This window comes from Hibiscus syriacus, unplaced genomic scaffold, assembly GCF_006381635.1.
Source record: "Hibiscus syriacus cultivar Baekdansim isolate YM2019G1 unplaced genomic scaffold, ASM638163v2 tig00110156_pilon, whole genome shotgun sequence".
Lineage (NCBI taxonomy): Eukaryota > Viridiplantae > Streptophyta > Magnoliopsida > Malvales > Malvaceae > Hibiscus > Hibiscus syriacus.
Genome location: NW_024062606.1, coordinates 3,840,256 through 3,853,219, shown reverse-complemented (window position 1 = coordinate 3,853,219; position 12,964 = coordinate 3,840,256). Strand labels below are relative to the sequence as shown.

The following is a 12,964-nucleotide window of genomic DNA, read 5'->3' as shown; positions in this document are numbered from 1 at the left end:
TTCGAGCATGATTATCCCTAAGCCCAATGTGAGTTTTTCTATTTTACTTAGGGTCCAAGTGCATCCACCCCTGCTCCACAGCCTTATTTTAAGGTGAGGAAAGACACAACCTAAAATATTAAAAAAATATAATATTTTACGTTATGCGAAATTTAAAATATTAATTTTTTAATATTTTAAATTCAACCACTAAAACAAAAAAATGTTATAAAAAATGTATGCAACCAAAAATGTTAAGCAAAATTTAACATTTTAGGTTTTGCGAAACCTAAAATGTTACGCTTTTTTTAACATTTTAGGTTGCGCATTTCCTTAGTGTTAAATTAGCCTGTCGTCTCTTAGACTTTCCCACAGTGGAAAAACTTTGAGATAAAATTTGGGGGCCCAACGTAAAATTTTAAAACTTTCAGAGGTTAAATTAAAATTTTTAAATTTTTTGAAGGTTTTAGTTTACATTTTCCCCCAAAAAATTAAGGTCTAACTAAAACTTTTGAAAATTTGAGAGACTTAATGAGATTTTTTAAAAATAATGGGAGAGGGTTTAATCAAGAAAATTCAAAAAATTTAAAGTTTAATCTGATTTTTAAAAATTTTGGAGGGGCCAAATTAAATTTTTGAAAATTTTAAAGGTCTACATTGTAATTTTATAATTTTTGGGGGGTCATGTCCCCACTAATCTATCTTTCCTTCCGCCACTGCTTCCCCAGTAGCTCCCTCCACCTTTATATATTCCAATGTATTTCCACAATTTTGTTCACCTTTCTTCATTCTTCACCCTCATCTTTCTCATTTCACAAATCTCAGATTTTCTGTCATTTGTTACGAGGTAAGGTTTATTTTTCCTAACTTTAATTTCTTTGCATTTTTTATTTCTTAATTTTCTTATTGTAGTCTGTATATATTGACATAAAATTAAGGGTAAAGTACATAAATAGTCATCTGACTATAGAATACTGCTTTTTTATGTCCCTCGATTATTAGAAGTTACAAAATGATCCTCTAATTATAAAATGTTGCTTTGTTGAGTCCATCAACTATTAAAAGTTACAAAATGATCACCCGACTATTCATTATGTTCTGAACTCGTTTTTTCCGTTAAAAATATAGACTGTATCCTGAGTTGAACGTTAACATGTTGACTGTGATATAATAAAATATGATCTCAGAATCTCAAGCGATTATCATATCTCAGTCATCATGTTAACGTTTAACTTAAACAATTGTTAATTTTTTAACGGAAAAAGACGAGTTTAGAACACAATGAATAGTTTGGTGATCATTTTGTAACTTTTAATAATCGAGGGACTTTAAAAAATAACATTCCATAGTTGGATGACAATTTTATAACTTTTAATAGTAGAGGAATTTAATAAAACAATACCCTATAATCGGAGGACCATTTATATACTCTAAAATTAAATAATTTTATATATAACGCATAAACTCCTCGTACACCGTGAGGGGGCAAAGTCAAGAAATTTCTATTAGAGTTAAGATTTAAATGTAAAATTATTTGAGCGTTAAGGGGCAATTTAATCATTTTATCAACTAAAAACTTCATAATTTTAGAAACTAAAAGAATAATTTATTTAATAGAGAATCATTTTATCACAGTATATAATTGAGTCAATTGCAACATATGTCCCCAAACTATGAACTTTATTTCAAATTGATCCTTAAACTTTTAAATTAGTCCTTAAACTTTTGATTATCATTCTAATTTTGTCCCCAAACAATAACTATTATATCATCCCCAAACTATTACTCTCATTCTAAATTTGTCCTTAAATTTTGAATCTTTCAATTTCATCCTCAAATTTAGGGACTAATTTAGAATTAGAGTCATAATTGAAGGAGGTATGATGCCATTAACTCTATATAATTCCTTCAAAATGTTACAATTTTTTTCATTAACTTTTAAAACGGTACTTGAATAATTTATTTATTTTATATAATAAATAATAATATATCACTAAAATAATATTAATCATTTTAAAAATAATACAAATCAAATGATCTCAGTTGTAAAAGAATTGTTATTGCTCAATAAGGTCTTGAATTCCAACACCTTAAATGTTAGAGATGTGAGTGTTCAATATCAAATGATTGTTAGTAATCATTGATCATTGATAACTATCAATATGTTTAATAGTTCGTAATAGCAGTGTAAGAGTATCCGATGCATGCTTTTGCACAGGGAAAAGGTTTTATCACAATATATAATTCATACATTACTCAGAAAGGATCGAGATGTGGATAGAAAACGATTATTTCTTCTAAAAATTTAAAAATTTAAAAATTTTATATATTTTTTATTAAAAAATTATTTTTACTCTCTTAAAATTGCATAAATTTGTTCTCCCTTAAAATTTATAGGTTCATCCTCTAGCATAAATTTTATGCATTGGTTTCTACATACAATTTTTTACCATTAACTTTTAAAACAGTACGTTGAATAATCTATCTATTCTATTTAATAAATTATAATACATAATTAAAATAATATTCATAATTTTAAAATAAATTACGGACTGTGATTTAGATTAACTTTTTGTGCAGGACATGGCTTCAGACGAAAGAATTACCATATCTGTAGAAGTGCCACCGTCAGCACCTGCGCCAGTGGCTACGGAAGATTCTGCACCTGCGTCAGTTGCTACGGAAGAACCTGCAATTCCGCCTGTGGTGCAGCCTATAAGTTCATCCAGGGGAAAGACTAAAACATCTCGAGCTCTTAGCATGTTCAAGGTATTTGAAAAAGCATACGTCATAAATCACGAATTAACTTATTATTATTTTTCTTTATAAATTAAGAAATTACTTATTGATGCTTTTGTGCAACTGATGGCTTTAGGAGACATGTTGTATGCATAGAGTGCCTCATCGACTACGTCAAGTAAACAAAAAAGCCTATGAACCAAATGTGATTTCAATTTGGTCCTTACCATCGTGGAAAGCCACACTTGGCCCCGATGGAAGTCATTAAAGAACGTTGCTTTTGGGAGGTTGCTGAAGAAACCAACCGTGGCATGGTGGAATTTGAAAGCGAAATGACACCGTTTGAAAATGAAGCCCGCAAATGCTATGAAGAACCTCTTGACTTACCATCTCAGAAATTTGTGCAAGTGATGATCTTCGATGGATGTTTCATTGTTCAGCTGATTCGAAAGGTTTATCCAGGGGGTATTTTTAAGGTGGGGCGAATTCAAGCCGACATTCGCAATGATTTGTTACTGCTTGAAAATCAGCTTCCTTTCTCTGTGCTCTTCAAGTTGTACCAAATGATAGTGCCAGAACCCGGAGAAATCAACCAATTCGCTAAGTTGACTCTTAATTTCTTTGAGTTGTCTCACCGTCGCTTACCCGAGAGAGATTTTATCCATCTGCTAGACATAGTGCACAGTACTTACCTTCCCTCGGCTCAAGGAATAGAACAACACCGGGTTTCTAAAGCACAAGCAGAAGCAGTAGCAGAGCCGAATTCCCAACGCTCGTGGAAGTTCATACGTAGTGCAACGGAGTTGGAAGACTCGGGAATCAGTTTCTTTGGCACCAGTGGTATAAAGTTTACACCAGATGCCAAACAACTGAGGATTCCAATTTTACAAGTCGATGACTCAACGGAGCGCCGATTACGCAATTTCATGGCCTTCGAACAATTCTTCCCCGTTGAGAAACCGACTTATTTTGTCGATTACGTGGTTTTCATGGATAACCTCATCAACACGGGCCAGGATGTGCAGCTACTCTGCAAGAGTGGAGTTCTTGACAACTGGTTGGGAGATGATGAAGTAGTTTCCCAAATGTTTAACAAGCTCCGAGAATCCATTTACATGTCACGGGACTTGTACTATGCTGAGATATTTTGTAGGGTGAACAAGCATTGCGAGATAAGATTGAACAGATGGATGGCGACACTGAGGAAAGATTATTTCAATACTCCTTGGTCATTCATATCATTTGTTGCGGCGGTTTTCTTGCTCTTGCTTACCCTAACACAAACCATATTTTCAGTCCTTTCATATTTTTAATCAGTAAGATTGTTAAATTTAATATTTTTCTTAAAATAATGAGTGTGCAACGATTTCCACTAAAACTATGTTAATGAGTGTGCAACGATTTTTACTAAAACTATGTAAACGAGTGTGCAACGATTTCCAATAAAACTATGTACATCAGCCCTTGATTGTTCTACTTTCGTCTCACCTAGTAATGCTAGTTGGACAGATCTACTATACATGGTGAGACAAACATGAGTATATCTAGGGGTGCAAATTCGAGCATCATATTAGCATCCCAGTCCAAGAGTCTTTTTTGCGGCATTTCGTCGAAGAAGTGGCGTGCTTTGTCCACTCCAAAGAATTTGGCATAGAGACACGAGGGTGTTGTTAAACTGCAAGTGGTGTTGAAGACCCATTTTTATTACAGGACTGTGAATGTATATATACATTCTTTGAAAGAGTTGGAGTTGCAAAATGACTCGAAAATGTTTCTTCCAAAAGAACAAACATCAGTTGCATGGAAAGTAATTCTTTGCAAATTCGAATTGCTGCTTATTCAAGGCAGGAGCTTTCTTTGTTTATGAGATAATAATAGATTCGTTGTTGGTTCAGGGAGCAATTAGCTTTAGTGCTGACAGTATCTGTTTTAAAAGCTCTCAACTATTTGATAATGATCGTTCAAAAATTCAATAGTAATTAGTGCTTGAACTTGATATATCTAAGGTTAAAAATCATCCTTTTAACTACTAAAGTAATTACTAAGGTCGCTTTGTTCGAGTAATTATAAATTAAATATTTAATTATAAAAAAATACATACCGTATTATAAAGTATTCACATTGGATACCAACAATCATACCTTTTCTTTTTATTGCTTGATGAACTTTACAGGGCATGCAAGCATGGAATATACACATATTAATTACTACTTTTTTTTTGCACATGTTTAAGCTTATCCCTGGATACTAAGACAATAGATCAAACTACCTCGATAATTAAAAAAATTATTATTATTCGTAGATGTTCAAACGCATTGGTACATATATATTTAAACACATTTGAATGTATATATTGTAATAAATCATTAATTCTTATTTTGTCTTTTATCTTTGTGTTAATGATAAAAAAAGAATATTATTTATTATCCTCTAAGGATCTAGATTAAACAATTAAATTTACGGTGCGCGTTATTAATTGAATAAAAAAATCTAAATAAATATAATCGCGCGTATAATTAAAAAATTATTTGATTTTTTAAAAAAACCCTAAAGCTACGAGGGTAATACTGTCAATTCGCGTAATTTAATTATAATTAGAAATACGAATAGTCGATGAAAAAAAATAAAAATCGGATACCATTTAATCTGTCAATTCGCGTATAATTAAAAAATCTAAATAAATATAATCGCGCGTATAATTAAAAAATTATTTGATTTTTAAAAAAAACCCTAAAGCTACGAGGGTAATACTGTCAATTCGCGTAATTTAATTATAATTAGAAATACGAGTAGTCGATGAAAAAAAATAAAAATCGGATACCATTTAATCTGTTATTATTGGGTAAATCGTATTCTTCTTCAATTCTCTGGAAATCCAAATCCACCTCTCAATTGTGTTTGTTCTCCCAGGGAACTTCTAATGGCGTCTGCTCTGGAAACCAAGGCCAAAGAAGCATTCATCGATGACCACTTCGAACTCGCCCTCGATCTGTACTCGCAAGCCATTGAACAAAACCCTAAACAGGCCGAGCTCTACGCCGACCGCGCTCAAGCCAACATCAAACTCAATAATCTTCCTGGTACCTCCCTTATTTACCCAATTTACCTCAATTTATATATGCTTTTTTAAAGATTAGTTGTTAATCTTTTTGTTGCTTTGCAATTCTTTCTATCGCAGAGGCTGTGGCGGATGCAAACAAAGCAATCGAGTTGGACCCTTCCATGTCTAAAGCCTACTTGCGCAAAGCGTTAGTTGATTTTCCCTTGCCCACTTTTATTTCCCCCCATTAATTTCATAATTTTGGCTTGCCCATGGCATACTTCGGTGCGTTCTGCTGTAGAATCTACTGTATGATTACTAAAGGAATTCGTAGAGTTGTTTTCCTGAAGATTATTATAGGAAAAAAGTTCTAATAATTGATTCTAGGTAGTGATTCCGAAGCTTATAATATGTAAAAATATGTATGCAGTAATGCGTGTATGAAGCTTGAGGAGTATCAAACTGCCAAGGCTGCATTGGAGGATGGCGCTGCTTTGGCACCAGGAGACTCAAGATTTCCCAAGTTGATTAAAGAATGCGAAGAGCGTATTGCAGGTTTATAGTCATAAAGAATTGCTCTTTAGTGCAATGAATTTGTCTGAAAGAATTGCTTTATAAGTAAAGATATCCTGTTATTGTACTGATAACATGCATTATGTTACTAATGATTTTGTGTATTTGTTTAGAGGAAACTGGTGAATTACCAATGCAGGCATCGGAAAAGGTGACAACAAATGTTGTACCTGTGAAAGAAGTTTTGTCCGACAAGGGTCTGCCTGAACCTGTGACTGTGGCAGCATCGGCCAAACCTTCTTATAGGTTTGTGCCTATGTGAACCTTTTGTAATATCAATGCTTTTTATATTGGATCATTTGCAGCTAATTCTGTCTAAATTATTGCACAGGCATGAATTTTACCAGAAGCCAGAGGAAGTTGTTGTCACAATTTTTGCTAAGGGAATACCTCGTGAATGTGTTAAAGTTGATTATGGTGAACAAATTGTAAGTTATAATAATTCACCTGTCTTCATTTTTGCCTTTCACGTCTCTGACCTTTGCTCAATGAGTAGCATTGAGTTTTTCATTAGTATATAGGCTAAAGATATGCCATCTTTCTTTGTTGCCATGCAGCTAAGTGTAGCCATTAATGCTCCCGGTAAAGATGCTTATCATTTCCAACCTCGCTTATTTGGAAAGGTATACATGAAATTAATAGATTCTGGTTAAGAGTAAGATTAGTATGGTGCATAAGGTTGGCATGCATTGACAAGCGCAAGGTTTTTATTCAATCTTTTGCTATGCTAATTTTTCTGTGGCAATTGCCTTTATTTGAACAGATAATACCCGACAGGTGCAGACATGATGTTTTGTCTACTAAAATTGAAATTCGGCTAGCAAAAGCTGAACCAATTCATTGGACATCCCTTGAATATAGCAGGGAAGCTGCTGTTCCCCAAAGGGTTAATGTATCTTCTGGTAAGTCGATCTCCTTATTATGTTATCTTTATTAGTAGCAATTAAACTGTGAGTATCCTTTATGGACTTGTGATCATATCGAATTCTTGTGTTATAGTTACTGCAAATGAGAGACCAGCGTACCCATCCTCCAAACCAAAAAGGGATTGGGATAAAATTGAAGCCCAAGTAAAGAAAGAGGTACATGAAACATCTTAATTTATTTGTTTCCTTTGTGGAATACAATCACCATTAACACACAACCTTTTGTGGCCGGTTTTCAGGAGAAAGATGAACAGCTGGATGGTGATGCGGCATTGAACAAATTTTTCCGGGACATTTATCAAGATGCAGATGAGGATGCAAGAAGGGCCATGCAGAAATCCTTCGTAAGATATTTTTACTCAAGGAGTTTGCTATGCATAACTATAGTCTTCAGGATAAAATAGTGGTCGGAATACAGGGCTTGAATGATCTATTTGATGTGTGCTTTGCAGGTGGAATCAAATGGGACTGTTCTTTCAACAAACTGGAAAGAAGTTGGTGTAAAGAAGGTGGAAGGAAGTCCTCCGGATGGTATGGAGCTAAAGAAGTGGGAGTACTGAGCTCTTTGTTCTCTTAATCAACTGCAGTGTTGTATACATATCTTCAATATTTCATTATGTCAAATTGGCTATGCTTGACTGTTTAAATTTGTTCCCAAGTTGAGGTAGTTGGATTGTTTTCTTGTTGCTTTAGTACCCTTCGTTTTAAAGGTCTCTTTTGGGGTTTGTGTAGTTATATTTTGGTGAAAACCTTACGAACTTTTAAGTTATGCAATGAAGAATGTGACTTTTTCCCATCTCTTTCTCTAAGCCTTGTCAACAGGCAGCAGCAGTGATTTTTGACAATCAAAACACCTGGACGCTCTATCCCCTTTCATCCAGCACCTGCCTTTCACATCATCATTGTTGCCAGCGGCAGCACCGGCCATGCACTGGTTGTCGGCCCTAGACTTCCCCTCTCTTCTTTTTCACTTTTCTCTGTCTTCGAGGATGGTAATGAGTATGATTTTTGTTTTAAAATCTAAATGAAATGTACAAAAAAAATCAGAAAAGAGAAAGCAATATGGTTGTTTGAATTTACATGAAATGCTAAAAACTTCTCTCTCCTCGTTGGTTGAGGCAGATTTGGTGGAATGGTAGTTGATTGATCGACTGTTTGGTATGCGATGATGTTTATTTGGCCTTTATTTCTGATTATATATATATATAGTTTGCTTGGTCGCTTCCATTCATATGTGGGTAATACCAGTATCGACAATGGCGAAGAAGGAAGCCATAGTTATTTACCCAGCACCTTGGGTTACCCATCATGCGTCTATGGTGGAGTTAGCCAATCTCCTTCACATCCACCAGCCTTCACTTTATATCCACATCCTGGTCGCCGCCATTCCTTCCCAACCTCTCTTCTCTGCCTCCGCCTCCGCCTCCTCCGCCATCACCTTCAACAACCTACCCACCGTCGATCTCCATCCACCAACCACCCACTTAGACACCCTTCACTTCGACTTCATCCGCCTCAACATACCCAACCTCCGCCGTTCCCTCCTTACCATCTCCGAAAGCTACACACTCAACGCCATCATCGTTGACTTCTTCTGCAGCCGCAGTGCATTTGAAGTCGCCTCAGATCTTGACCTCCCAGCTTACTGTTTCTACACTGGTGCCGCAGGTTCTCTTGCTTCGTTACTGTATCTCCCCACCCTCCACAACAAATTCACCCAAAGCTTCGAAGATTACCGTGATCTTCTCGTTGATATCCCCGGCGTGCCACCGATTTTATCATCGGATATGCCATCGCCGATACTCAAACGCAACGAGATGTATGAAATTTTCTTAGATATCTCCACTTGCTTGACTCACTTAGCTGGGATTATTCTCAACACTTTTGAATACATGGAGCCAAGGGCCATCAAGGCGATTGCTAATGGACTCTGCGTGCCGAATTCCGCGACGCGTCCCCTCTACTGCATCGGGTCCTTCATAGCTAACGCCGCTGCTGGCGGTGGCGATGGTGTCCCTGAATGCTTAAAATGGTTAGACTCGCAGCCTAGTAAAAGTGTAGTGTTTCTTTGTTTTGGTAGCGCTGGATTTTTTTCGATGCAACAATTAATGGAAATTGCTGTTGGATTAGAGAGAAGTGGGCATAGATTCTTGTGGGTGGTGAGGAATCCTCCATCAGAGAACCGAAACTTGGGCATTGACGAAGAAGTCGACCCAGACCTGATATCGTTGCTTCCTCTAGCGTTCTTGGATAGGACCAAAGACAGGGGATACTTACTGAAATCATGGGCCCCTCAGACAGCCGTGTTGAGTCATGACTCTATTGGTGGGTTCGTAACTCACTGCGGCTGGAATTCGGTGCTGGAGGCGGTGTGTGCTGGGGTTCCAATGCTGGCGTGGCCACTTTATGCGGAGCAAAGGTACAATAGGGTGTTGATGGTGGAAGAAATGAAGATTGCTTTGCCAATGGAGGAGTTGGAAACTGGGTTGGTGTGTTCAACTGAGGTGGAGAAACGAGTTAAGGATTTGATGGAGTCGAAAGAAGGTGACTGGGTTAAGGAGCGGATTATAGCTATGAAAAATGCAGTCAGGGTGGCGGTGAACGAGGGAGGTTCCTCTCGGATTGCGGTGGCCGAGCTTTTCAAGTCATGGAAGCAGAAATGAAGGCATGGAAAATACAGTACATGGATGAATGGTTACATTACTAATTAACTGTAATGATTAGGTTCATTTCTGCAGATCGCTCCGGCCATTCACCTTCCTCCGTTTCCGTGAAGACATCAAATGCACCTTACCTTCCATCTTCGACCAAGCCGTAAATGTCGAAAACTCGGACCTGATACCGCTTTCCAGATATGTATCTTTCTTACATTGTTCAAGTTCAAGTTCAGTATTGCATTAATCTTTCTTAATTCCCGACTCTTGCCATTGTGAGCACAACCAACCCAACTTGTTTGCACCTGTAGGCGAAACCAACACTGGTGCTTGTGTTTCCTATTTGAAGTAGTTAAAATTTGGGTTCCCGACAGTCATTTGAGCAACTGACCTCACGTTGAACAATGAGTTCAATGAGATACTATGGTTGACTCAAGACCACAACCGAACCAAGCGCATTCGACACCTTAGATGTTTGGAAGCGAATACCAGTACCGATGAAACTATAAAGACCAGTGATTCGCCATATCCATTGGCACCAAGCAATATCCATGCACAAAGTGACCAAAGAATCTTCGTCGGCTGACTCGAATGACCTAAGGAACCGAATGAAGGGCTTGTTATATATAGTAACTATTAGCCGTGTCCCAGACCAGAATTATATTGGTTTTCGTGTTAACGGTTATGCATACAAACAACCCGAAGTTCTGTGTTCGATCAGGATCGTCCGTCGATGACACCTTTAATCTTTTCCGAGTATACCTATCCTGATAGCCGTTGACCGTTGACCGTTGACCAAAACTTAAAATGTCTTTGACCGAGCATTAAACGACCGTTAATCTTTTCCGAGTATACCTATCCTGATAGTTTTCGACGTGCCGAATCCGTTTCCGCTGTCCGTTTTATCAAATTCGAACCCGAAGGCCTCCGAAACGACGGTCAAAGTGGTTGACTTTGACTTTAACCAAGTATCTGAATTTTCAGAAAGTCAAACTTTATGTTTTTCGACGTCATGATTCCGATTCCGCAATCCGTTTGGCCAAATTCAGACTCGAAATACCCCAAAATGATAGTCAAACCCGAAAAATGCTTATATACTTAAGAATTCTAGTTTTGAACAATTAATTAAGATTTGGGGCTGATAGATTATTATTGTTTGAATGTACAAGAGACTCTCCGGATCGTTCGACAGCTCGACCCAGCTCTTCTAGATCAGTTAAACCACGTGTGCCAGTATTCACCCGTTCGAAAATTGTAGCAGAGCGTGGTGAAACCAGCAATCAGTAAATTTGCTATTTGAACCTATTGTCGAGGTGTGTTCCCTACTTATTATTGAACTGTTTTATTGGTTTTAATATGTGGTACGCCGAATTCATTGGCTATTGTTTTATGGATGCACCAATTTAATGTGACAATTTATGTAATATGGCTGCTATCTAATTTTTGTTTTGAAATGGTATATGATTACCATGTTTTTGGATTTGTGGAATTTATGTCATGGTGCAATTGAATTTTGGAATTTAAATACGATGGAATAGCTCTGATCAAGCTAACTGGGCCTAATGTGACTCTTGAGGGCCACAAGATGTTTCATTAGGTCGGCTTTCCTTTGCTGTGTGCTTAGGGTAAGCTATATGGACTTATTGACTTGGGCTTAAGGATACAAGCTTCATAGCCTATCCTTAAGTCGGCTTTCTTTTTGCTATGTGCATAAAGTAAGCTATATGGAAAATAATTTTGGGAACTACTGATGGTGTACCAGAAAAGGGTTTAAACTATGATTTGAAAAAGTTAAATTCTTTTACGAATTTATGAGATTACTGGACTATGATTTGTACCTATTGTGATTTTATGGAAATGTTGGGACACACTGAGCCTAGCTCACCTTTCGAAAATGTTTTCCCCTTTCAGATACTGTTGGTTAGATACCTCGGTTCGAGCACTTGGAGGATCAACATATCTCTTGAAGTATATCTGATTGTAATGTTTTTACCTTGCAAGTTGACTTTATTTTGTTGACATGGACCTTATTTTAAAGTATGTGATTTTAATATGATGACATTTTTGCTATTACTATTCGGTTTATCGTGATTTGATTTTTAAGATATGTTTTAAATTAATTTATTACCTATTGGTATTATATTTACAAGTTGGGTTTTGATAGTATGATTTATTATAATTTCATGTCATTTATAATGTGATTTTACATTGATTTAATAACGGTTTCGGAAAAATGTCTTTAAGAATCATAATGTGATCCACTAGACTTAGTCGAAACGCATAGGCAGGGTCTAGGAGGTTACAAACCCTTTCTGTTTAAGTCCCTAACATGAACGAGGGACTAAAATTGAATAAGAGTTAACAATTGAGGGACTAAAATTGAATGGATTGATAATATTAGTGAGTGAAATGGAATGAATAGATAACATTAGGGATCATTCCCCTTAATTTTAAATTAATGACCAAAATCGGAAGACTGAAATATAGGAGATTATCTACATAGTTTATCCTTTTTCTTAGTACATAATTTTTAAGTATCATAAAACTTTTAGTAATATATACTAGATGTTATCTATTTGAAAGATATTTATTCTATTAAAAATTAAATTTAGGGTTGAAAATAAATAAATAAAATCTAAACTTTAAATGGAACGTATATTAAAATGATTGGTTCATTTATACAATGCAGACTGGAAGATAGGAATAAAGACAAACAAATTGTGGTAAACAATTGTCCGGTGGTATAAGATCAGCCTAGGCACAACCATGACCATAATGACATTGTTTTAGTAAACTACACATTTAATACTTAAACTATCAATTTTAATTTATTTTAATATATAAACTTTTGTTTTTTAAATCATACTTAACTAAACCTTTATTTTTATTTCATTTTAATATTTCATTGTTAGAAATTTAACGTATTTAATACTTAAACTATCAATTTTTTTCGTTTTAGTACCTAATTTTCAAATTTTTTCAAAACTTAATATTAAATTTTGAATTAGATACTAAAATGAAACAAAAACTAAAAATTTTAACAACTAATACTA

General features: G+C 35.8%; 2 protein-coding genes and 1 pseudogene across 2 annotated transcripts; all 3 read left to right on the top strand.

The window, feature by feature from the left end:
- Positions 1–773: 773 nt before the first annotated feature.
- Positions 774–4,085, top strand: LOC120215882 (annotated as a pseudogene).
- A 1,457-nt stretch (positions 4,086–5,542) lies between these two features.
- Positions 5,543–8,050, top strand: LOC120216137 (protein SGT1 homolog). Its single transcript, XM_039213652.1, has 10 exons — positions 5,543–5,798; positions 5,897–5,966; positions 6,189–6,313; positions 6,445–6,577; positions 6,663–6,759; positions 6,889–6,954; positions 7,095–7,233; positions 7,331–7,413; positions 7,497–7,601; positions 7,710–8,050. The coding sequence occupies exons 1-10, from the start codon at positions 5,639–5,641 to the stop codon at positions 7,815–7,817; spliced, it is 1,086 nt and encodes a 361-aa protein (XP_039069583.1). The 5' UTR covers positions 5,543–5,638; the 3' UTR covers positions 7,818–8,050.
- A 434-nt stretch (positions 8,051–8,484) lies between these two features.
- LOC120216136 (UDP-glycosyltransferase 88A1-like) lies at positions 8,485–10,644 on the top strand. Its single transcript, XM_039213651.1, has one exon. The coding sequence runs from the start codon at positions 8,490–8,492 to the stop codon at positions 9,918–9,920; it is 1,431 nt and encodes a 476-aa protein (XP_039069582.1). The 5' UTR covers positions 8,485–8,489; the 3' UTR covers positions 9,921–10,644.
- Positions 10,645–12,964: the final 2,320 nt, after the last annotated feature.